This window comes from Macaca mulatta, chromosome 18 (genome assembly GCF_049350105.2).
Source record: "Macaca mulatta isolate MMU2019108-1 chromosome 18, T2T-MMU8v2.0, whole genome shotgun sequence".
Lineage (NCBI taxonomy): Eukaryota > Metazoa > Chordata > Mammalia > Primates > Cercopithecidae > Macaca > Macaca mulatta.
The window spans coordinates 79,791,756-79,815,305 of NC_133423.1; the positions used below are offsets into that span (position 1 = coordinate 79,791,756).

General features: G+C 44.8%; 1 protein-coding gene across 23 annotated transcripts in view; it reads left to right on the top strand.

The window, feature by feature from the left end:
- The window catches only part of MTCL1 (microtubule crosslinking factor 1), a 125,545-nt gene that overhangs the window by 50,174 nt on the left and 51,821 nt on the right, over positions 1–23,550 (top strand). For 12 of the 23 annotated variants that reach the window (XM_028837991.2, XM_028837986.2, XM_077975234.1 and 9 more), the window contains one exon: positions 20,540–20,599. In XM_028837991.2, coding sequence (XP_028693824.2) covers positions 20,540–20,599 — 60 coding nt within the window. Of the gene's footprint in view, positions 1–20,539; positions 20,600–21,729; positions 21,808–23,550 lie in introns of all 23 variants that reach the window. The other 11 variants (XM_028837983.2, XM_028837987.2, XM_028837985.2 and 8 more) reach the window with 2 other exon arrangements.

Below are 23,550 nucleotides of genomic sequence, written 5' to 3' on the forward strand. Positions count from 1 at the left end.
GAGAAAGCTTCATTTCCCTGGAAACATAGGAAACCTGTTTTCCTGAGGTTGCCAGATCAAGATCAGTCAGCGTAGGGTAAAAGATGTGTGTCCCGGCAACCAAGGAGACCCCCCAGACTTTGTAACAGGTGATTCAGTTCTTCCTTTAAGAAAGTTTCCATACAGTTTTTATAGAAAACAGGTTAAAAACAAAGATAGAAGGGGCTGGGGAGCAGGGAGACCTGTCGTACGTGTGAGCATATGCTGTCACTGACCATCAGTCAGCAGTGACGAGACCCAGGCAGGGATCTAGAACAGGAAGGGGGCGTGTGTGCAAGGGCCACGTCCCCTTGCAGAAGCACATCTATGGTAAATGCCAGGGTATGTTTGGAGATACATTTGCATTTTTGAGGGTTTTTTTCACGAATATTGTCTAATAAAGGTGATCTGATCAAGTTTCACAGTTCTTTGAAAGCAATAGATTCTTACTGTGAGTTAAATGCTTTCATTGTCTTTTATTGTTATTGCTATCAATAAAATGTATGGTTCTTATGACATAATTTTTCTTCCTTTGGTTTTAGAACCTTGGATTTGGCTGGAAAAGGTTTTAAAGACTGACTTGTCAGCTTTTTTATCCAAGACAGATAAAAGGGAAAAGCACAATCCGCTCCTTTGTGAAGGGTTTTCATTAGTGACTCAAAGTCGATGGGTAGCACCCACTCTTTTTTTTTTGAGACAGAGTTTCACTCTTGTTGCCCAGGCTGGAGAGTGCAGTGGCGCGATCTCGGCTCACCGCAACTTCCGCCTCCCGGGTTCAAGCGATTCTTCTGCCTCAGCCTCTGAGTAGCTGGGATTACAGGCATGCACCACCACACCTGGCTAATTTTGTGTTTTTAGCAGAGACAGTGTTTCTCCATGTTGGTCAGGCTGGTCTCAAACTCCTGACCTTAGGTGATCTGCCTGCCTCAGCCTCTCAAAGTGCTGGGATTACAAGTGTGCGCCACCGTGCCCAGCTGCACCCACTCTTCTAATCCCACCGGAGTTATGCCAGATATACCACCAGGAGATCTTTCCACTCATCTAGTCATGGCTCACTCCTTGTTTCCTAGGTGGAAATAATTTCACACATTTTCTTCTATGGATTTCAGCAGTGTCCTTCACCTGGGGTTTCCTTCATCCATAGGATTTGGGGTAATTGAAGGCAAGGGATACATTTTTTCAGGCTGATTAATCTCACCTGTGATTAGTGTCGTGCTTCTGCTTTAGGATTCTAGGTAGGCTCTAGGACTTGATAAATCTAACACAGCCTGGTCTTGCATAAGCTATATGACTGCATTCCTTTGTGCTGAAGTTTTCCTGAGAAAAGTTTGTGTTTATCCCATATTCAGGCGCTCTCTCATCTCCCAAGGGCCCGGGGATTATCATGAGTTTGTGATCACACAGTAATGGGTGGCACAAGGAAACAAAACTATTGTTGCAAATTCTGCTGATAACCAGGGAAACCAGATGACAAGAGTCCAAATAGAGATGAGAGGACCAAATACATCTATCTTGCAGATTTCTCTAAAAAATTCCTCCCTTTCCCCCTCCACTTATTGGAGCTAGTGAAATCCAGTTGAAACACCTCCTCCGAAGTTTCAGTCCAAGCTAGTGACAGCAGAGGGGCAGAAGGACAAGAGGACAGCAGGGGGTGTGGAGAGCATCCTGGAGGAAAACGGGGGTGTTGTTACTGTTTGTAATTCTGCATTTGTGATCACACTGTGAAGAAAATTGCCTGGGAGCAAAGTCTTCGTGTGGAAAGACTTAAGTAGCAGATCACATGCACGATGATGCTGAATGCTTCCACACTTACTGATGTCTTAACAGGCCACCGAGCATGTCCTCTGCAGAGATCATCTGTATGACTTCGGTCTGAAAGTAAATGCTGGTTCCTCTCAAAGCAGAAAAACATTGTGAAGTATTTTCAGCATCTTTCCTGGGGCTCAGTACTTTGTTCATTCTTGGTCATTAGCTGGTATCTGAGCTGAGTTCAGGAGGAATTTGGAAAGAATCCTGTTGATTTCAAAGACTGCTGGAACATTAACTGCTTGAGGGTGAAGAGTTGACTATGTTTTCTTCCGTACAGCTAGGAATATGCAACCTGAATCCTTTCCCTGTGTGCTTAGTTCATTCTGAGGCTGCTTTTTCCCAAGGGCACTCCGAGACCCTTCTGGCAGCAGAGTCGGAGAGGTTCTCATTTGTCACAACCCAAAAACAATCTCGTGGGAAGAAACCTTTTCAAAGAGCAGGAGGCCACGATGAGGCTGTTATTACAAGGGAGTTGCCCTTCCAAGCCCAGGATTTTTAGAGAAGCACATAATTGGCATAAATTTCCAGAAAAAAAGTGTGATGGCCGCAAATGTCAACCTGTTATTATAATCGATTTTCTGTTTCTGCCAGTAATCTAGAAAATGCCAGGTCTGGGTCTGCGGGGGGTCCCAGAGCTTGAGGAGGGATAGAGGTGGCACCCGACAGGGAGAGGTGCACGTCCTGGCCGAGGGAGGGTGGCGTGGTTTGGGATTCCAGGTTTCTCCAAGGGGCCCCGGGGGCTCATGCTCATGGGGCCTTGGTGTCCTGAGGGTGGGTCTGCTCCACCATGGCACATCGGGCTGTGCTGTAAAGTAGGTCAGAAGCGACTCCAGCTGTATGAGAAGCGCTTGGACCTCTATTTGCCCCCTTTGGGAGTCACCAAAATCCCAAAGCCACAGCACATTACTTGTCATATCTTCTTCTGAAACATGGGCTCACCTCGTGTCCATCTGGAACGCGAGAGCGGTCAGCAGGAGGTGGACGGTCCTTCAGTGATTCCAACCTGCCTCCTTGTAAGTCCCTTCTCCGAGAGGCAGTGCCGGGCTGTGGAGGGTCGCAGGCTGTGGGGAAGGAGAACGGGTTCAAATCCTGGCCATGTGGTGGGCAAGTTACTTCCTCTGAGCCTGTTTTCTCATACAGAAAATGAGAACAAGAGTCCCCACCTCATACTGGTGGTATTAGGATTGGGGATCTCGAATATAAAGTGTTGGCCATCTAAAGTTAGACGCAGATGCAAGCTCCATGTTTGCTAACTCCCCTGGCGTTCTCTAGGACAGCACTTTGGGGGATGTGTTGTCATCTCAGCAGGTGGTCACACTGACCTGCTAGGAAGCAAATGTTAGGATTTTGACTTCTCAGTCAATACAGAGGGTCAACTAGAGCTATATCAGGAATAGAAAGTAATGCTTGCAATGTTTTCCTTTTTTCATTCCTTTTTTCCTTACCTCCATTATTTCCAACTTTCTTTACTCCTTTCATTCTTTTTTCTTCCCATGTTTCCATAAGAAACCGTGTGTGTGTGTGTTTCTGCGTGTATGTATATGTGCATTTACATAAAGCAAATATGGGCTTTTGTAGAAGGCATTCTTCCATTATTTCTGACCAATTTTAAGATTTTACAACTCTATTAGAAAATTAAAATTTCTTCCTCTAGTATTTTCTGGTAAATTTTAGAAATATTTTTCCACAAATAAGGATTGAGAAATGGTGACTTCTTATGAAGAAACGATGCGTGTAATGGTTGATTAAAATATATTGCCTTGAAATGTCCAGAGAGAAGAAACTGCCTTTAGAGATGTAATAATATAAAAATTTTAAATGTGTGTCATCATTTTTTTAAAAAGTAAGGTCTTTGGAGAAAAAACTTGCTAAAGCTTTGGTCGCTGTTTAAAGGCTGCCCTCACAAAATTTATAAACAGTCTGGGTCTATCTGGATGTGTATTTTACAGATTAAAGGCAGTACTCGCCTGTCTTAGCTTCTTGGCCATAAAAGGAGAGAAAAGCGAACGTATAGGGCTGTTCACATGGAAGGTGCAATAAATCACAGATTGCACAGTGATGCCCAAAATGTAAGCCAGGTTGAGTCACATGTAGAGCTTTGTTTGGGGTGCCTCTGACTGAAAATAGATAATTTTTGGTGTAATTAGTATTTTTTATTGTGATAAATATACATAACATAAAAGTTACCATTTTAACCTTTTTTAAGCACCAATTTGGTGGCATTAAGTACATTCACAGTGTTGGACAACCATCACCATTATCTATTTCAAGAACTTCTTCCTCATCTCAGACAGAAGCTTGTACCTATTAAACAATAATCCCTCACTCCCCTCCCTGCCCGTCATCCTGGTAACCTCTGTTCTTTCTCTCTCTGTGAATGTGTCTATTCTGGGTATCTCATATGTATTAGTGTATTTTCGTGCTGCTGATAAAGACATACACAAGACTGGACAATTTACAAAAGAAACAGCTCTAATGGACCTACAGTTCCACATGGCCGGGGAGACCTTACAGTCATGGTGGAAGGTGAAAGGCACATCTTCTGTGGCGTCAGACAACAGAATAGAGCTTGTGCAGGGAAACTCCCCTTTATAAAACCATCACATCTCGTGAGACTTACTATTATCACGAGAACAGCACAGGAAAGACCTGCCCCCATGATTCAATTACCCCCCTCCAGGTTCCTCCCACAACATGTGGGAATTCAAGATGAGATTTGGGTGGGGACACAGCCTAACCGTATTTTCATGTAAGTGGAGCCGTACAGTATTCGTTCATATTTTGTCTGGCTTATTTCACTTAGCATAACATTTTCAAGGTGTATTCATGTATCAGAATTTCATTCCTTTCTATGTCTGAATAGAATTCCATGGGACATACTGATTAGGTTTTGTTCATCCTTCCATGTGTTGATGAACACGTGGGTAATTTCCACCTTTTGGTGATTGTGAATCGTGCTGCTATGAGTATTGGTATAGGTTTGAATCCCTGATAATTAGTGCCTTAAAATATGTCTTTTTGTAAGTTTAGATTTTCCAAGAGAAGGTTCGAGGACACCTCGCTGAACGGCATCCTCTTGCCGTCATGAGGGCAGGTACCTGGCATGTTGCTGTGCGGTCTCCATGGTAAAGCTGCACCCCTGCCTGTGAATGCACAGTACAGAACCCATGCATCAGCCGAGAAGCAGCCACGCGGCGTGCGCTGGGACATTTCAACTAGGGTAGCTGCCACCACTGCTCCCAGCCCAACATTATTCAATGTTCAGGATTGATTAAGGAGAGCAACCCTGGGGGGACGCCCCCACTAAGGAGGCTCTCGAATGAACAGTCGGGATGACGGAGTCTTCCTTGGCCATGGAGAACAGAAGAACAGAGAGAAAAGGTGCTGTCCCACAGGAGGCAGTTTCCTACGTGGAGTGAGGAAGGACGGAAGTCGATGATGACTTCCTGGCTTCCACCCTTGAGGACAGAGCCGCTGCCAGAACCCCCACAGGGATGACAACAGGAGCGATCATGCTGGCAGCTGAAAGGGAGGTACGAGAAGACGTCAGCATGCGCAGCACAGGGTGTGCAGGAAGGAAGCAAGCGGGAGCCCCTCTCGGTGAGGGGCAGGAAAAGCAGGAGGTCTGAGGCTCTGTGGGATAGGCGGGAAGGAGGAGATGAGCGTGAGAGCACAGGGAGAAGGGGGCTAGTGTGGTGCCCGCTCAGGCTTGGGAAGCAGCGTCTGCACCCATCTGTTGTCACAGTGGCTATTTCTGGGCTGAGTTACGATTCCGTTTCCGTGTACTCTGTCTCCTCTTTGTTAATTTCATTCTTAATTATTGTTTGGTAGCTTCTATAAAGTCTTCTATATAGTCTACAGGCTGAAATGACCTGCTAGCTGCACGAAGAAATTCTTCTCCCCCTGGAATGGTAGTTCACAACCAAGCCCGCTCAATACGTCCTCATTGATAACATGTCCCGTGTCTGTCTGGAGGAAGGGGGCCTGTGACAAGATGTGCCGAGTTGTTCTGTCTGGCTTCAGTTATGTGCAAGAAAACAAAACTGAAACCAGGAGTTACCAGGGGGTTAGAAATCAAGGAGGAGGAAAGCGATGTCCAAGAAAGGGACAGCTGTGAAGTGGCCATCCTGGGGTAGGAATGACGCCGGCTGACTGGGGCTTCCCTGACGGGCCCGCCCAGACTCCAGGGTCCAACCTGCTGTAAAGTCCCCATGGAACATAATCTAAGTCTGTCCTCATTTTTTCCAATTGGATGCCAGTTCACTTTCAAATGAGATGTCACGTGCCTGCACATCTGGCTCACACCACCACCGAAGCAGAGAGTCTCCAGTCCAGCTCGTGCCACACTCTATAAGCGTCTCACTTTCCATCTAAACCCAAAACTCTTATATAGAAGAGGTTTCCTAACTTCTTTTCCTTTTATTTTCCTTTCCTTTGCTTCACACTTTCCTAACTTCTTTTCCTTTTATTTCCCTTTCCTTTGCTTCACGCTTCTATATATCCTTTGGTTCAGCAGGTCTCTCTCAGCCTTATTGCTCATTTGATTTTAATATGTTGACAAAAAGTCTTGTCAGTTCCGAAGAGGAGTGTCTGTCCTTTGATAATGAGGCCCTAATAGCAGGGGAGAGAGCACACATCATCGGTTTTCTCCTGGTGGTTTGACTCATCCTATAAATTGTGTGTGAAATCACTTCTGCCATTGGCTCTTGGCATACTTAATTGCATTGTGGAAAATCTGACCCACTTATCTCCCTGAAATGATAGAAATAATGCCCTCTTACTGTGGGAGAGAATTTTGTTGTGAAAATTTTTCCTAGGAATTAACAGATTGGGATTTTTATTTCAGACTTTATATACTCGTAATGTGAAGTTAGGGTTCTAAATTAATTCTGTTCTATATGTAGAATAGATAGAAATCACACAGTTAAAAAAGTTCATACTTCAAACACACATTTTCCACGCAGAGTGAAAAAGCCTGTTTTCTAAACATTGATTTTTCTCCTAGAGAGAGAAGAAAGCCAAAGTGATTAATAGTGGGTCTTTTTCTCTACTTTGAAAAAAAGGAGGGGGTGATTAGCACTTGAAAAATATTAAGCAAGAAAAGAATCATAATTGGCAGGGTACTATTGCTTTTTATGGTTATCACTTGTTAAGCATATTACTTCATTTGATCCTTAAAAGAATGCTTTATATAAGGAAGGTATTATTCTCACTTTTTTTTTTTTTTGAGACGGGGTTGCGTTCTTGTTGCCCAGGCTGAAGTGCAGTGGTGCGATTTCAGCTCACTGCAACTTCTGCCTCCAGGTTCAAGTGATTCTCCTGCCTCAGCCTCCCAAGTAGCTGGGATTACAGGTGCCTGTCACCATGCCCAGATAATTTTTTGTATTTTTAGTAGAGACAGGGTTTCACTGTGTTGGCAAGGCTGGTCTCGAACTCTTAACCTCAGGTGACCTGCCTGCCTCGGCCTCTCAAAGTGCTGGGATTACAGGCATGTAATCCCTGCTGGGATTACCAGGCCTGGTCCCCAACCCTGCACTTCTAAGTAAGGAAATTGAGACCACAGGCTGGCTCGATGTGTCTGAATTTGGACGTGAGCGTCCATGTCCTTAATTCATCTTTCCATTTTACCCGCATAGCCTGGGCACTTTCACATGGTTGCTGGACAATTGAGACTTTGTAAGGATGTTGGAATAAAGTTCATTATCCAATGCAAAACAAACTATACTTTGAATTTTCAAAGTTTTTCTAAAGGCATTATCATGGAGGCTTTTAAAAAGCAGTTAAAATTACACAGTCAGCACTGAGAGGCACTGACAGGTGCAATTACTCCCAATGATCAAAAGAGAGAAATAAAATGCCCAGAAGAGTCAAAACAAAATAGTGGCCTATGTGGCTATGTGACTAGGGCACCGTGGGGCTGCCTCAAAGCTTGAACTTGTGGCAAGAAGAACAAGGGAGTTGATACCCGGTGGGATGAAGGAAGGTTCTCCCCTTGGCCTTCACCTACCTGCAGGCCATTTGCTGCTTGATCTCCAAGAGGCTCCTTCTCTGAACACCGGTTAGTTTTTTGAAGCACGTTTGCACCTCAGGATAGATGTCATGGTGGCAGGCCTGTGTGCCCTAGGAAGCCTGATGCAGCCGGTGAGCGGGGCGGAGGTAGAAGGAGGATGGAAAGTTGGGGCAACTATGCCAGAGACACACCCACGCTCTTCCCCAGTGAACCCAAGGGGCAAGAAATGACTGGCTGAACAGACGACTGAAAGAGCAAAAGTACCTCCACACCAAGTCTCTGCACTGTTGGTGGCCTGCTTGTGTGCGCGTCAGAGGCAGCTGTGATGTGGTCAAGCAGAGCACCCTCGAACGAGAGCCTCCTTCCCCCAACAAGTCCTTGGGCAAGTCACTTAACCTTCGCACGCCTCCATTTTCTTCTGGGGTAGTGACTCACACTGCCTGTCCTCGGGAAGAAGTGGACCCAACCACACGAGGGATGGAAGTGCCAACAGGAGGGTGCTGTAGCTACTCGGGCAAGCCACTCCTCCCATGCTTCCTCAAGGAAGCTTCTCTCTTCTCTTTTGGGTGGGAGTGATTCTGTTGAATAATAAAATCAGAGAACCTAAGCATTAGAAGGACCCAGGACATGTACTTTCATCCTTGGAACAGTGATAGAAGAGAAGTAGTCATGCGGGCTCCTGGGAGATGTGAGGTCTGTCCCAGCAGGGAGCAGCCACATCAGAGAAGGAAGCAGGCAGAGCTTCCAGCAAACAGAGCTCCCTGACTGGGCCTCTTTCTTTCTGTCCACTCGGAAACCAGCCTGACTGCACAAATGGATCCAGACAGCCCCAGGAGGAGCCATCCCGACACGATGCTGCCACAAGTCTGAATAATGCACACACTCACCCTCATGTACCCACAGGAGGCCTTCCGGATTTTTATAGCTTGCAAATAAAGATCCAGCAACATCTGGATTTTCTCAGATGTGAGAAGCTGGTCATAGATCGGTGTCATTTAGAAGACAAAACATGAGATGGATGTGTTTTTAAAAGCAATGCAGCAGATGCTGCACACAAGAAAGGCGTGGGTAATGAGCACTCCAGGCCTGCGTTTCAGCAGGGGTGTGCCAAAGAATGATGCCTCACGAGGCCTCCTGCCTCATCCTCCATGGAGCGTCTGTTCTGTGAGCTGATCCACCGAGCTCCCACCTAGGTGAAGCATGAGTTGTCCGAGCTCTGGGAGAAAGGAGCAGCTGCTTCTCCGGTGGCTGCTGCAGAGACACTCTGTAGGCTCTGTGTCCTGGTCTGCATCAGAGGCTGGGGCCCGGAGGGTCCCAGTGGGGACTTGCAGACCATGGCTTTAGCTGTTGAAAGGCTGCAGTGAAAACACCAGCTCTGGCAACTGATCCTGCTTTTCAACACTGTCTGCAATGTTCTGTCTCATAAATATAATATACTAGCAGAGATATTCACAGTTGGGGGTGTTAACCTTCTTAGCCTGTGTGTTCATTCCAGACAGCACCAGAGATAATCAAACTGGCTTCTTTGGTTTTCATCACATGAAAGCATGGCTGTTTATTTTTCTGCCGAATGCCTGCTTCCAGCTGTAGCCCTGGCCCAGCCGCCTTCTTCGGAGAGGGCTCGGCAGGACAGAGCTGAGGGTGGGCAGGTGCAGCTGGGACATCCTTCCCTCTGTTCTGCTCTGTGCCCGTCCTGAGTCCCAGGGCTGGGTATTGTTCTTTGATGATTTTTTTTCTGTTTCCAGGTTGCCTTTTAGGAGAAGCGTGTTCATTCCCAGCCCTCACTGGCTGACCCACCTCAAAGACCAGGGCTGGCCAGCCCCTTCCGCAGCGTCAGAGCAGCTCTCTAGCCTCCAGGGGTTTGTCCTGTTGTAGGAGCAGGTTGCATCCTGTGCCTCTCCCTGCAGCTGTTACTGCTCTTGCCTAATTAAATCGTCTGTAGTTCCCAGGACAGTGGCAGAGGCTGATGGAGGAGGGAGGGTTTTTGCTCCTTAAGAATCATGAAATCATGGAGCAGAAAGTTACCCCCTCCTCTTAAATCACTTAAAGTATCGTGCCCTGGGGCTTAGAGCTAGGGATCCAAGCTGCCAGTGCTTGGAGATGAGAATTGCTGAGGATTTGCCCGGGGGCATCAATAACTTTTGTGCAGTAATGCTAGCCAGTGATGCTTTTGATATTTCAGTACAGTTTAGTAAATGATTTATGGAACCAAGCAGTGGCTCCAGATAACAAGAATCCCAGGCAGATATGGGTCAGTAAGTCGGACAGGGTGTTATTAGGCCTCGCCTAGTGGGAGAGTCTCTTGGATACGAAGCCTTCAGCCTGGGAAGGCAATTAGGGTTTCAGAGTTTTATTTGCTGTCCTCAGATATACATTAAGCCCTCTGTCCTCTGTGCAAAGAGGTATTTGATGATCCACAGTGGCACAGAGCTAATCCTGCCTGGGGGTTAATCCTGCAGTTTAATCTCCTGTTCATTTCTGTCTGGCTTGAGTACCCAGGGCCCATCAGTCTTGTCCATCATTTCCAGGTGAGACGGAGCAGAGGTTTAATGAAGGTGTGGGATATTTGCATTACACTAGGTCAATTCCGTTGTCCTTAAAAAATAAGAACCTTTCTGATTTGAAAAAAAAAAATAATATTAATCTTGATTATTTGGGGGAATGGAAAAAAATCTATAAACAAAAACATAAAGTCATCCATAATTCTGTTCCCCATTGATAAGACCTGTTAGCATTTTAGTGTATTTGCTTCCAAACATTTCCAAGACAAAAATATTTAATCTTGTTGAGATTATATTAAGTATATATTTTTAATCCTATGTTTAAAAGGTGAATCTTTTATAAAAAATTTTGTCATTAAAATTTTTTAGTAATCACAATTTTTAATGGCTACACAATATTAACTGTTTTTGATGCAAATGAAAATTTATGTGCCTGATTTTGTTTTTCCCAATATTTTGTTGTGAAAATTTTCAAACAGATAGCAAAAATAATTTTGTAGTGAACACACCTGTTATCCCCACCATTCACACTGTGTGTTAACATTGTACTATACTCGGTTTATCACATGTCTGTCTACACATCTTTTTATTCATTCACCCATCTTATTTTTTGGTGCATTTGAAAATAAATTGTAGATGCCTATTCGCTTTCTCCAAAATACACATTGTTACCTAGAGCTAAATTTTTGTTTATATAGGTTTTGAGTAAACTCACGTGGACAGAAGTGCACAGATCTTAGTTCACATTTACTGAGTTTTGACACCTGTATATACAAAGTTTTACTACTGTAATGGTGTACTCTATAATTAGAATGATACTTAAAGTCAAATCAGAGGGTCTGTAGGGACACTGGCAGATTAGTATAAAATAGTATCAGGAGTAACTCAGAACTTTCTTATGTGCTCTTTGACAGTTAAATATTTTTTCACATTACATGCATCTGAAAAACTGATGATGGGTTTTCTCTGAAAAGAGGGCAACATTTTAATATATCATTTATTTGTATGATTTTTCAGCTTTGTTTTGTTGTCAAAGTAGTTCTAACTCTCTTGCATTATTTCATCAAACTAGGAAATAATTTGCCTCTCTTGATGGACTGGTAGATTTCCTTCCACTAGACCAATGGCAGAGGTGGGAACAGATTATTTTCTTTTTTTTGAGATGGAGTCTCGCTCTGTCACCCAGGCTGGAGTGCAGTGGCACGATCTTGGCTCACTGCAACCTCCACATCCCAGGTTCAAGCAATTCTCCTGCTTCTGCCTCCCGAGTAGCTGGGATCACAGGTGTGCATTAGCACATGGGCCCGGCTAATTTTTATATTTTAGTAGAGGTAGGGTTTCACCATGTTGGCCTGGTTGGTCTTGAGCTCCTGACCTCAGGTGATCCACCCGTCTTGGCCTCCCAAAGTGCGGGGAATACAGGCATAAGCCAGTACGCCAGGCCAGGAACAAATTATTTTCTAAAAGACACAGCCTTATATTCAGTCTGACAGGCAAATGTCATGTGTTTCTACAGACTTTTAACTTTTGTAAATGCCCAAGGGCTCATCTGTAGGGTTTTCTCAAATGTATGATTCTGATTCCGTATTTCCTACCATGCTCCATGGTATTGCTGAGTGCCTGCATGGATGTGCACAGAGTTTGGATTCTGGGGGAAGGATCCTTGTGTTTTGGGTGTAGTCATCATTATAGTTTTGTCATGGTCATCAGTTTCAATTTTACTTTGCACCGTAATTGTAATTTACAGTTTTACTTCATTACCTTTGGTTTAGTTTATTTTGCAATGTTGGTTCAGAGTACTATATGATAGTATGTTTTAGGCAAAACATACCTAGCTTTTTCCAAAAACTAGGCTTCAAGGTACATATCACAAAGGTTAAAATGAGCCAACCAACTCATACTGCAAAGCAAATGTATGTCATGTTCCCAAGTTTGCATGTGCAGCGTTCTTCCTCCAGGAGAAAGTGGCATTTGCTGGGGGGTGTGCTGGGCACCTGTGTCCATCCCAGGTGGCCTGGTGACCCTGACCTTCCACTTGCTGGACAGGCTGTTGCCTTTGGGACCTTCCCAAACTCATTGACTTGGCTGCTGGGAATCCTGAACCATGCTGTGGCTCATGGCTCCACTCTTCTTTAGCCAAAGTGTCTCAATGTAATTTTCCTCTTCTTTCTCTCATTTACTTACAACGTTTGTCCTCTAATAATAGTTTTGTGTCTTACTTTTCCAAATAAGGAATTCTGCTGTCTGCAGTCTCAGATCCTTTGAGAAGTCATCAGTGCCAACAAATATTATTTCATAGCCATCAGGCACCTGCGAATGTAGCAACTTGTAACCATTCCTAGAATAGTCCTTTGTGCTCTTTCGCTAAAGAAAGGCAAAGATTTTTTGGATGAGAAAAATTGGCAATTTGGGGCTAAGAAACCAGAAAACAGCCCAAATATGGGCGATCGGGCTATGAGAGCCCTGGAAGGTGGCTCTGAGGGTCTGAGGGCTGTGACCTTGAATGTAGGCTTAGGGTTGGGCCCAGGTTGGTAGCCCATCTCCAAGTTTAGGGGATCTTGAAACATTACCCCACTTTTGACTGTGTTTTAGTTTTCTCGTCTGTTACTCAGTGGTAATAACATAATGTGTCCCCAGGCTCTCGTCAGGATTGAATTAGATTAGATATTGTCTTAGTCAGCTTGGGCTGCTGTAACAAAATATCACAGGCTGGGGGCTTAAAGAACACATTTGTTGCTCACAGTTCTGGAGGCCGCAGAGTCCAAGGTCAGGTTGGGTTCTGGTGAGGACCTTCTTTCTGGCTTGCAGAAAGCTGCCTTCTCGATGAATCCTCCCGTGGCAGAGAGAGGAAGCTCTGGTGCCTCTTCCTCGTCTTATAAGGACGCTAATCCCACTGTGGGGGTTCCACCTTCACGACCTCCTTGGAACCTAGTTATCTCCCGAAGGCCTCACTTCCTAGTACCAGCACATTGAGAATTAGGGCATCCACATATGAATTTGGGGAGACACAAACATTTAGTCCATAACAGATGTGTAAAGAGAGTTTAGCATTGTGTCTGGCATGAGTGAGTGCCCAGCACATATGGTAGTTGTTAATATCATTATCATTACTGTGCTCTTAACGGGGCCAAGGAGAAAGGGTTTCCTTTGCATCATGGCTAAGGAGGGTTTCCGCTGGGTCCAAGGGGATTTGTGTTTATTGGGTCCTGCTGTGAAATTCCAGTGCGAGGTGAAGCGAGCAGCCCCATGGTGTGAAAGGAAGCAGGTTCCCCGGAACTGTTAAAGGGATAGGTGAAAACATAAATAAATAATACCTCTTACGGCATAATATTTAGAATAGAAACAAATAAAGGGATGAGTGAAGAGGAGGAAGGGGGAGGGGGCATCTTCCTGCTAGGATGTAGTGTTTCTGGCTGAACGCGAGGCTGATTAATTCACATCCTTCACATCCATCTTCTAGCACTTACATGACAACTTTAATATGGGTAAAATAATCTTTTTTATATGATAGAGATGGGGCCTTGCAATGTGGCTCAGGCAACATCAAACTCCTGGCCTCAAATGATCCCCCTACATCAGCCTCCCAAAGTGCTGGGATTACAGGTGTGAGCTCCCATGACCAATTTAATATGAGTAAAGGAATCTTAATAACTTGCTTCTAAAAGGGAGAAGAAGACCTCTGTACCTTCATTTCGTTAATCTGATTTTATACCTGTGTGTGCTCTAAACTACCCCCCAAAAAACCTACAAACTTTCTAAATAATAAGAATCTGTAAGAATTCTGAAAATTATCAGTCTGCGTCTACATCCTCGTTCCCATACTGACTTATAATTTACAGCATCTTAATTTTTATTTGTCTCCTTTTATTACCTATCTAAATTTTTAAAAAAATTTAAACTTTCAAAGTCTGTCTCTGACATATTTTAGCAATTGAGAGCTTATTAATTTTTCTGAAATTGGAAGAAATTGGCCAACTTAAAATAGGAAGCATTAAGAATTGACATGAAAGTCCAAATAATTGCCTAACTTTGTATTTTATTTAATCATTTTCAGTACTCAGCAAAGTATCAGCCTTAGATGGATTCAGTTTGGATTCACAAACTTAATTTTTGTTTGTTTTCAGTAGGAATATGCAGTTGATTTGCTGGCAGTTGATCAGGCTAAAAGGAGGGAGTAGAATTAGTCACCAGGCAAAGCTCCCACTGGGGGATTCATGTTATTTAATAGTCTGCATTTACCTCTTCCCTTCATTGTTCCTTGGAAGAGACTCTCCATTGGATCTCTGAGGCATCCAGAGGAATAAACTGGGCATGACTGATGTGCACACAAATTGTCCTACACCCGCGGTTACTTCACCCAGGGTCCGGTGGCATCTAGCACTCGACACTGGACAAGACCCTGGCAGGTGGCCATTGAGGAGCCTGCACGGCTCCATGCTGGAGGCACAGTGCTTGTTCCTCATGACTGCTTGGCACTTGGCCAAGGGGACCATATGCCTGGAGATGTGTAATGCAGTGGGGTACCTGGCCAGTTTCCCCAACCCCCAGGGGGCTTCCTGGTCTTTTTAACCAACCACATATGCATAGGCTATACTCGAAGGACCAAGCTGATGAAAACAGTACCAGCCTATGGGAAGAGACCCAAGAAACTGGTGAATAACTTCCATTGAATCGTTATTGCAGTCCCACATAGGAGATCTGTGATAGTCTCTTTTCTCTGACGTCTTTAAAATACAAGTTTTATTTTCCTGACCTTTTTTTTTTTTCCATTTTAAAGGAAATAATACTTACTGTAGATCATTTATGAAAAGCCACAAAAAAAGAAAGTGAAAATCACTAGTAATTCTGTCATCTGAACATGATGACCATTAACATTTGGGGGTATCCTGCTCCAGGCCACTTTCCTAACATATATATATGTTATATATTAATATCATTTAATATATGGTATATATTTAATACATGTTATATATTAAATATAAATATATTTTAAGCATTTTGAGATCACTAAATATATGCTGTCTGTAACCTGTATTTTCTTTATAGTGTGTTGTAAGCATTTCCCGTATCCTTAAATAGTCTTCAAAAGCATGACTGTATCTAGAAATCTAGTATACAACATGAGGACTATAATGAGTCCTATTGTATGATGTACTAGTGATTTGTCAAGAGCATAGCTTTTAGGGATGCTAACCACAAAAAATAAGAAGAAAGAAAGAAAGTAACTGTATGAGATAATGGTTATGTTGATTTGCCTAACTGTAGCGATCATTTCACTATGTGTATTCTGAGATGAGCATATTAAAACATCATGTTGTGTATCTTAAATATATACAGTAAAAAAAAGGAAAAAATTGTAATACCTCCATAGTACTCACGATGATAAAAGGTGCTGTGAAGAGCATTCTCATTCATAAATCTTGGTGCGTGTCTCTTGTCCTTAGGGTATGTTCCCAGAGGTGGAATTACGCCTCTCAACCTATGCCTTTGTAAGGCCGAGCTGCACCACCATCCCCCACCCCAGATGCTGCGGGTTTCTCCCGCCCCTTCCTCTGCACAGAAGTGCCCGTCTTCCTGGGTTCGTGCTAACACTGAGTGCCCTACTTTTTTGAATCTATAAATCTCTAAGTGAAAAAAAAACTTATTCTAATTGTCAGTAATTGTGTTTATTGGCCGTCTGTTTATTTTATTAAGACGTGTTTTGTGTTGCTTGCAAGATACTACTCTTTTGTCTGTCATGTGTTAGAAACATCTTTTTTCCGGTTTGTCATTTGCCTTTTAATACTGTAAGTGGTTTCTTTTGATGTATTTTTTTTTTAAGTTAAAAATCTTGCCAATCTATCAATCTTTTCTCTTGCTGTTTCTGCTTTTGTTTCTGTGTTTATAAAAGCCATACTCCAAGAACAAACATCAGTTCATCTTTTTTTTCTCATGCCTTTATGATTTTTTTTGCATCTAAAATGTTAATTCGTCTAAGATTTATCTTGATATAGTATGTGTCTCATCTTTTTTGATCTCACAGTGTGTATAGTTATTTCACCAACACATACCAAGTAGTTCATCCTTTCCTCACTAGTTCAAAATATGACCTGTGTCAATTGTTAAAATCTCATATATTCTTTAATCTATTTGTGAGCCTTTTGTTTAGTTTCATTAATCTGTTAATGTACCAGCACCGAACCATTGTATTTTTATATCTAATAGCACAAATACTGTCATTATTTTTCCTTTTCAAAGTGTTCTTGGCAGTTTTCACCAATTTATTTTTCTAAATCGGGATCAGTAAAGTAGTTTGAGGCTTTGCAGGCCCTAACAGTTTGTCATTAGTGCTCTCCTCTGCCCTTGCAGTGCAGAGCAGCCATAGACAGTGAGAAATGAGGCTGTATTCTAATTAAACTTTGTTTACAAAACAGGCTGTGGGTTGATTTGTCCTGAGGGCTATGGTTTGCCAACTTCTGTTCTTGATGAGTTTTTGAATTATTTTGTCCATTCTTACCACCCTCACAAACACATAAAAAGTACGTATAAATACGCATACACACACACAGTTTTCGAATATGTGTGTGTGTGTGTGTGTGTGTGTGTATTTTAAGGAATTTGGTTAAAATGACATACTTACAAAATGGTTCGGAAGAAACATGGTCTCTTTATAACAAGGTCTTCCCATTAGGCAGCATTAAGCATTATTTTATGTTGATCTTCAGTGTTCTATGGTTTCCTTTCTGGTTAACTAAACTAACTTTCCTTCCTTCCTTCCTTCCTTCCTTCCTTCCTTCCTTCCTTCCTCCCTCCCTCCCTCCCTCCCTCCCTCCCTCCCTCTTTCCTTCCTTCCTTCCTTCCTTCCTTCCTTCCTTTTCTTCTTTCTTTCTTTCCTGTCTTCTCTTTCTTCTCTCTCTCTCTCTCTCTTTCTCTCTCTCCGTCTGTCTGTCTTTCTCTTTCTTTCTCTCTTTCTTGAGGGAGTCTCATTCTGTTGCCCAGGTTGGAGTGCAGTGGCACAATCTTGTCCCACTGCAACCTCCACCTCCTGGGCTCAAGCGATTCTCCTGCCTTTGTCTCCCGAATAGCTGGGATTACAGGTGTAAGCCACGACGCCCAGCTAATTTTTGTATTTTTAGTAGAGACAGGGTTTCACCATGTTGGCCAGGCCGATCTCAAACTCCTGACCTCAAGTAATCTGCCCACTTCGGCCTCCCAAAGTGCTGGGATTGCAGGCATGAGCCATCGCCCCTGGCCTCTGGTTAACTTTAAAACTTTAACCCTTGCAGTGTTTTTCATTCTAGTTGCCACTGTGAAGGGAGGAGGAGCGTCCCATGACTCCCTGCCTGTTCTGTGAATTGCTAGAAGGATGGCAGGACTCAGGGCTACAGTTGACAGCCCATCAGCAAGGGAAGGGGAGACATGGGGTGGGTAGGGGTGGCTAGAAGAGTCCATCCAAGGGCTCCCACCCAGAATGTGCTCCAGCCTCCAGCCTGAAACGCAGCAGCCCATGATTCTGCATAGATTTTGTCTCCAGTTCTAGCTTTCATTTTACTTCTATTTAGTTTTCTTTCAGGGTGTACATTGGGAGAATGTGATGAAAGCCAGGGGACAGCAGGCTCTGCACTCACTGCGGGCCCTGATCGCTATTACAGCTCTGGAATTAAGTCCCTTAGGTTAAAGCTTGGGAGAGAGCCTGCTGAATCATCAGGATTTATCTCACTCAGCTCATTCAAATAAAAGAAACCTCTGGCCGCGGACAGTGGCTCACGCCTGTAATCCCAGCACTTTGGGAGGCCAAGGCAGGTGGATCACCTGAGATCAGGAGTTCGAGACCAGCCTGGCCAACATGGTGAAACCTCATCTCTACTAAAAAAAAAAAAAAATTAGCTGGGCATAGTGGTGTGCACCTGTAATCCTAGCTACTTGGGAGGCTGAGGCAGGAGAATCGCTTGAACCAGGGAGGTAGAGGTTGCAGTGAGCCGAGATCGTACCACTGCACCCCAGCCTGGGCAACAGAGTAAGATTCTGTCTCAAAGCAAAACAAACAAAAGAAACCTCTTAACTGAAGCATGAAGGTGAACATCTTGGCGAACTTTCTTATTAAGAGTGGAGAAATTCAAGCTGTCCTTAAGACAGGCTTACCTTTACCTGTTGGTGGAGACTGGTTCTCTTTGTAGTGTGACCCGCTTTACCAAAAAGGCTAAAGGAAATAAAGCCTTCTGCAGCTGGGGTTCCCTCCACCTTTGTTAGTCAGGGAGCCTGCCACCCCTGCTCCACGGTGATTCCGTGGCCCTCTTCAGCCCTCTGCCCTGAGGGCCTTCTCTCAATTATCTATTTTATATTTTCCGGGTCTCCAGCCTCCTAGAGGCCAAGGGGCAGCTAGAATTTTAACTGTTTCTTAACCTAGGATTCTTCCAATAAATGGCAAGGGCTGGCATTCTGAGAGTGAGACACTTAAAATGTGAACAGTACTGAGTTAATGAACTTAAGTTCTAACTGCGATGTAAGTGACTTGCATATAGCCTCCTTTGCAAACTCTTCTGATACAGGGTGGGCACCCAGGAGTAAAGCCGAGAGAGTCCGGGCTCTGAGCAGATCTCAGATGAGGTCCTGGACCCCGAGGTGGAGGTGCAGAGGGGAGGGAGGTGGGTGTTGGGGACAATCTCTTTCCTTTTGCAGACTTGCCTTATAGGTCTAGGGCCAGCAGAGCTCTGCTTCCCACCTGCTTCCTCCCAGCTTTCCTCAGGATTAACTTAATCTTTGCAGATTAAGAGGCTACAAATCCGTTCATATTCCTCTAGGAGGCTTCTCACTCCTCATTTCTTTCTGCCTTCACACTTTCCCTTTGCAGGAGCTGGTGTATCTCCCAGTTAGTGTGTTGCAGACACCCCTAGGCCCCTTTACTCATACTTCTGTTTGTATTTTCAGATGTATTTGCAATTTCTTGCCTGGAGTCTATAATGTAAAACTAGGCAGGGCTCCCAGGCACTGAAGGACACAGCCAAGGCCTTCATTTCACATAGGAATAAGTTATGAGCTTTGTAAGGTCTTTAAGATGGAGGTTTAGCCATGAATTAGAGTGGGTTTTCTGAGAATTTCACAACCTAGTTAGGTTTTGTCTGTAAACAAGGGCCGCCCTTCTTCTTCCTTCACAGCACTTTTTATCTGGCCACTCAGGAAACACCAGTTATTTGTTTGTTTGTTTGTTTTTGAGGCAAGGTCTTGCTCTGTTGCCCAGGCTAAAGTACAGGGGTATATAGGCCTGATCATAGCTCATTGCAGCCTCGAACTCGTGAACTCAAACAGTCTTCCCGCCTCAGTCGCCCTAGTAGCTGAGACTACAGGCACACAACTCCACACCCAGCTAAGTTTTTAAAAATTATTTTTTGTGTGGCCAGGCGCGGTGGCTCATGCCTGTAATCCTAGCACTTTGGGAGGCCAAGGTGGGCAGATCACGAGGTCCGGAGATCGAGACCATCCTGGCTAACACAGTGAAACCCTGTCTCTACTAAAAATACAAAAAATTAGCTGGACGTGGTGGTGGGCACTGGTAGTCCCAGCTACTTGGGAGGCTGAGGCAGGAGAATGGCGTGAACCCGGGAGGCGGAGCTTGCAATGAGCTGAGATCACGCCGCTGCACTCTAGCCTGGGAGACAGAGCGACTCCATCTGAAAATAAAATAAAAAATCTTTTTTGTGGCGACAAGGTCTTATTACTATGTTGTTCAGGCTGGTCTCAAACTCCTGGCCCCAAATGATCCTCCCACTTTGGCATCCCAAAGCATTGGGATTATAGGCATGAGCCACTGCACCTGGCCAGGAAACACCAATTAATTCTCATATTAGCCCAAACAAAACATGATTTGGAAAGTGAACCAGCTCCAGAAATATGAGTTATCTGTTCCCAAACTTCCTGCCTTTCTCCTCCTCTTCTTGCCTTCTCTGCACTGTTAAAATTATCCCAGCCACTCTCCTTTTTCATTAACTGAATACTTAAGGAATACCCCAAATACAATAATTAGGATTTCAAGAATCTTAAGATTCAAAGACCTCCTCCAACTTCTCCGACTGCATTTACACATTGACTCTAAGTTGTTTCTTGATTTTGGTGGGAGACAGCCTCCGTCCAGTGTGTGTGTCCCCACCTGTGGGGATGATGTTTGCTAATGCTGGCTGTCACATGTGAGCCCTTGGTCACAGAATGTCACTTGGATCTATTTCAGAGTTCCCTAAAAAGAAGAAGCACTCGGGAAATGTACAAGGAGAAGAAAACCTTTAACCAGGTAAGCAGAGGTTTTCATTCTAATGTTACATCTCCTGTAAGTGAAGTCACTTCATTTTGAATTTTTTTCAGTGTTAGTTTTGCCTTTAATACATTCAAAGAAACATTACCTGTCCAAACACGTGGACTCATTCCTAACCTCCACAGTGTGAACATTTTCTTTGCAAACCCACAGATCCTCCCTCTTGTTTCTCCCCGACGCTGACAAGCTGGTGATTTCTTCAGGAAAAAGAACTGGCTTTGTGTGAAACAGAATTAAGTGTAGTTTGGGGGCCTGAGGTACTTATAAATGGTAAAAAGTGTTTTGACCTTCAAAGTCATCCACACAGTGAAATAAAACAGCCACTGTGGAGTCGAGTCATTCATATGACACTGTTTTGAATGTTGTTGTTGTTTTTTAATGTGCAAGCTGAACAATATCTTAAATGGTCCTCATTGAAGGTAAACTATTCTCAGCCCTTTCTAGATGCACAGTATGCATTCTTCAAAACTTTCTTAGCTTTTCTGTAAATCTGTTTTACTGGATTCTGTTTTTAAATTGCTGCTAGCATTAGGTGGTGGAGAGAACAAAGGTGTTATTGGGATATCAGCTCACTGCAGTCTGAGAGCAAGTGGTAATTAGAGAGACACAATGAGTCGGGGTAACTAAGAGCTCAGCAACCTCCACCGACCTCCTGCCGCCCTGTCCCTGTGAACTCCCCTCTTAAGGATCCCCTGGGTTTCTCCATTCTCCAAACTCACTAATCCCCAGGGCATCATTCAAGGAGGGGCAGGCCCCTGCAGCAGCAGAACGCGGAAGCTCAACTGTTTGCTTCCACCCTCCCCAGCCTCCCAGCCTCACTTTGGAATCCATTAATAATAGGGAAATAAAGTCTGCCACCCACTGCTGGGTACTTACACTCTCCTGGGCTGAGAGTGTTTTCAATCGACTGGCTCTTGCCCAGGGAAGATCTTTTCCTTAAAAGGGGAAATTCTGCCCCATTGTGAAATGAACAGCATTCGCCCCGTGGGTAAAACGGGCCAAGAACAGGAGCTGCTGCTCCTCGGGCGCGTGTCCGAAACCCTGGTACCTGGGATGCGTTGAACGCCCGCCCAGCCGGCGGGATGATTGAGGAAGGAGTTTCTGTTCAGCAGAATGGTGGAATGGAGCGCGCTGGGAACTGCAGGCCCGCAACCAAAACCCAAAGGAAGCTGGCGCCCCGGCGCAAGGTAGGCACGCGGGCAGTCACCCGCTCGGGGTGCTGGCTGGACGGCTGACTTGCAAGCCAAAGAATATATACAGGGAGCGATATATTTCTGTGGCTTGACAAGGCCTTTCCCGCTGGTGGTGATGGTGGTGGGCCCCTGGGTGTCTCCCCTCCTGGCCATGCCTGCCCTCTGCCTGCAACAGGAATCGTGTGTCAAATGGAAAGTTGGACTTGACCTGCTTTCATACCACATTCCTGGGGTTATCCAATGATCTCTTGAAACCAGAAATGATATCCTTCAGTTTAGACTCGGCCTTGCTCCCCGCCCCCACCGCCCCGCGAGAGTCTTGGCAGAGTTTTAAGAAGTCTATGGTTACAACATAAGATGGGCATCCAGCCTCCCACTGCCTGAGCTGAAGCTGTGATTCCCCATCTTATGAGGAGTGGCTTCGCCTACTCAGAACAGGCCGAGCTCAGCTTCCCTCAGGCCGCCCCTCTCCTGCACACAACACCCCGCAGGTGCAGCGGGCCCTGCCCTAGCTGCCTCGACCTCACCGAGGACGTGTGACTTCACTTAATACACACTCTCCCATGGCTTCCAGGACAGTCTTTCAACGCTGCTTTAGTCTTGGTGGCAGGCCTCATAGTGCATGCATTGTTGTCAAGTCGAAATGACAGCATGCTGTCATACTGACAGCTTTTTTCTTTAAGGAAGGAGAAGACGTTTTGGACATTTTATCAATCCTCAGGTAATCTACACATTGACACTCGTTAGAGTATGTCATAGGATCTTGCTGCTTTAACTGACCTGGGTTTAGGTTCAAGGAGACGGAAGAGAATTGTTCTATGATAGATTTGTAGTGGATGGTGGACAGAGGGGAATGGTGTGAGGTTGAAGGTTTCCGGAAATGGAGGTGATTTGAGGGCTCTATGGGGACATTCTGCCTGCATGAGGGGTGCAGATAAGCATGTATAACCTCCGGCGTGTTTCAGGACCCTTCTCAGAGATGATCCTCCTCCCCCAATGTTTCAGTTCAACTTGTTGGGGAAGACCCCAAGGAGCTGGTCGTAGCTATTTCCCTGAGCCTTTCTTGTCATATCATTTTTCTCCTTACACGGGGTTTGTGGTGAGCAAGGAGGGACCAGGCAGAGTGGGATTGCCTCAGTCCCTGGTCCACGCGCTTGTTTGAGCCAAAAGCTTCCCGTACCATGCAGGCAACAGTGCCCCTTGCCTGCCCCTCCTGGCCTGGCTCCACCACATCAAGGCCTCGCCAGCTGCAAGTTTCTGTGGACGCTGGTCACAGCAGGCGGCCCTGCCCCCACCTTGTCCTGCCCAGTCTCGAGTCCCAGGCTCAAGAAGGGTGGAGAGTGGGCCGAGTTTCCCCGTAGCTGGACGACGCTGCCCTCTGTGATCTCTGCTGCTGTGGATTTCTGTGCTTCAGAGGTGGAGATGGGATCATTTAGATGATTTTTGACAATGGACGGACACTGGCTCTCAAATTAACAATGGGGCTGAGGGCACTCCCCTGTTTTCTGGTCCCAAGCTTTTAAGTATTTACAATCCATCTCTGTTGACAAGTATTTTAGCTTAAACTGCGTTCCTTCATGGGAACAACAAAGACCTGTCTGTGTATTTGAATTTCTTACAAATCTGTGTTTAACAAAAATTGAAAAGGTGCTTTTTTGTTTGCTCTACTTTCGAAAGTTCTAAGAAGCTGGGGTTGTTTAAAAGTAACTTGCCAACTTCTCGTACATAGTAGGTACT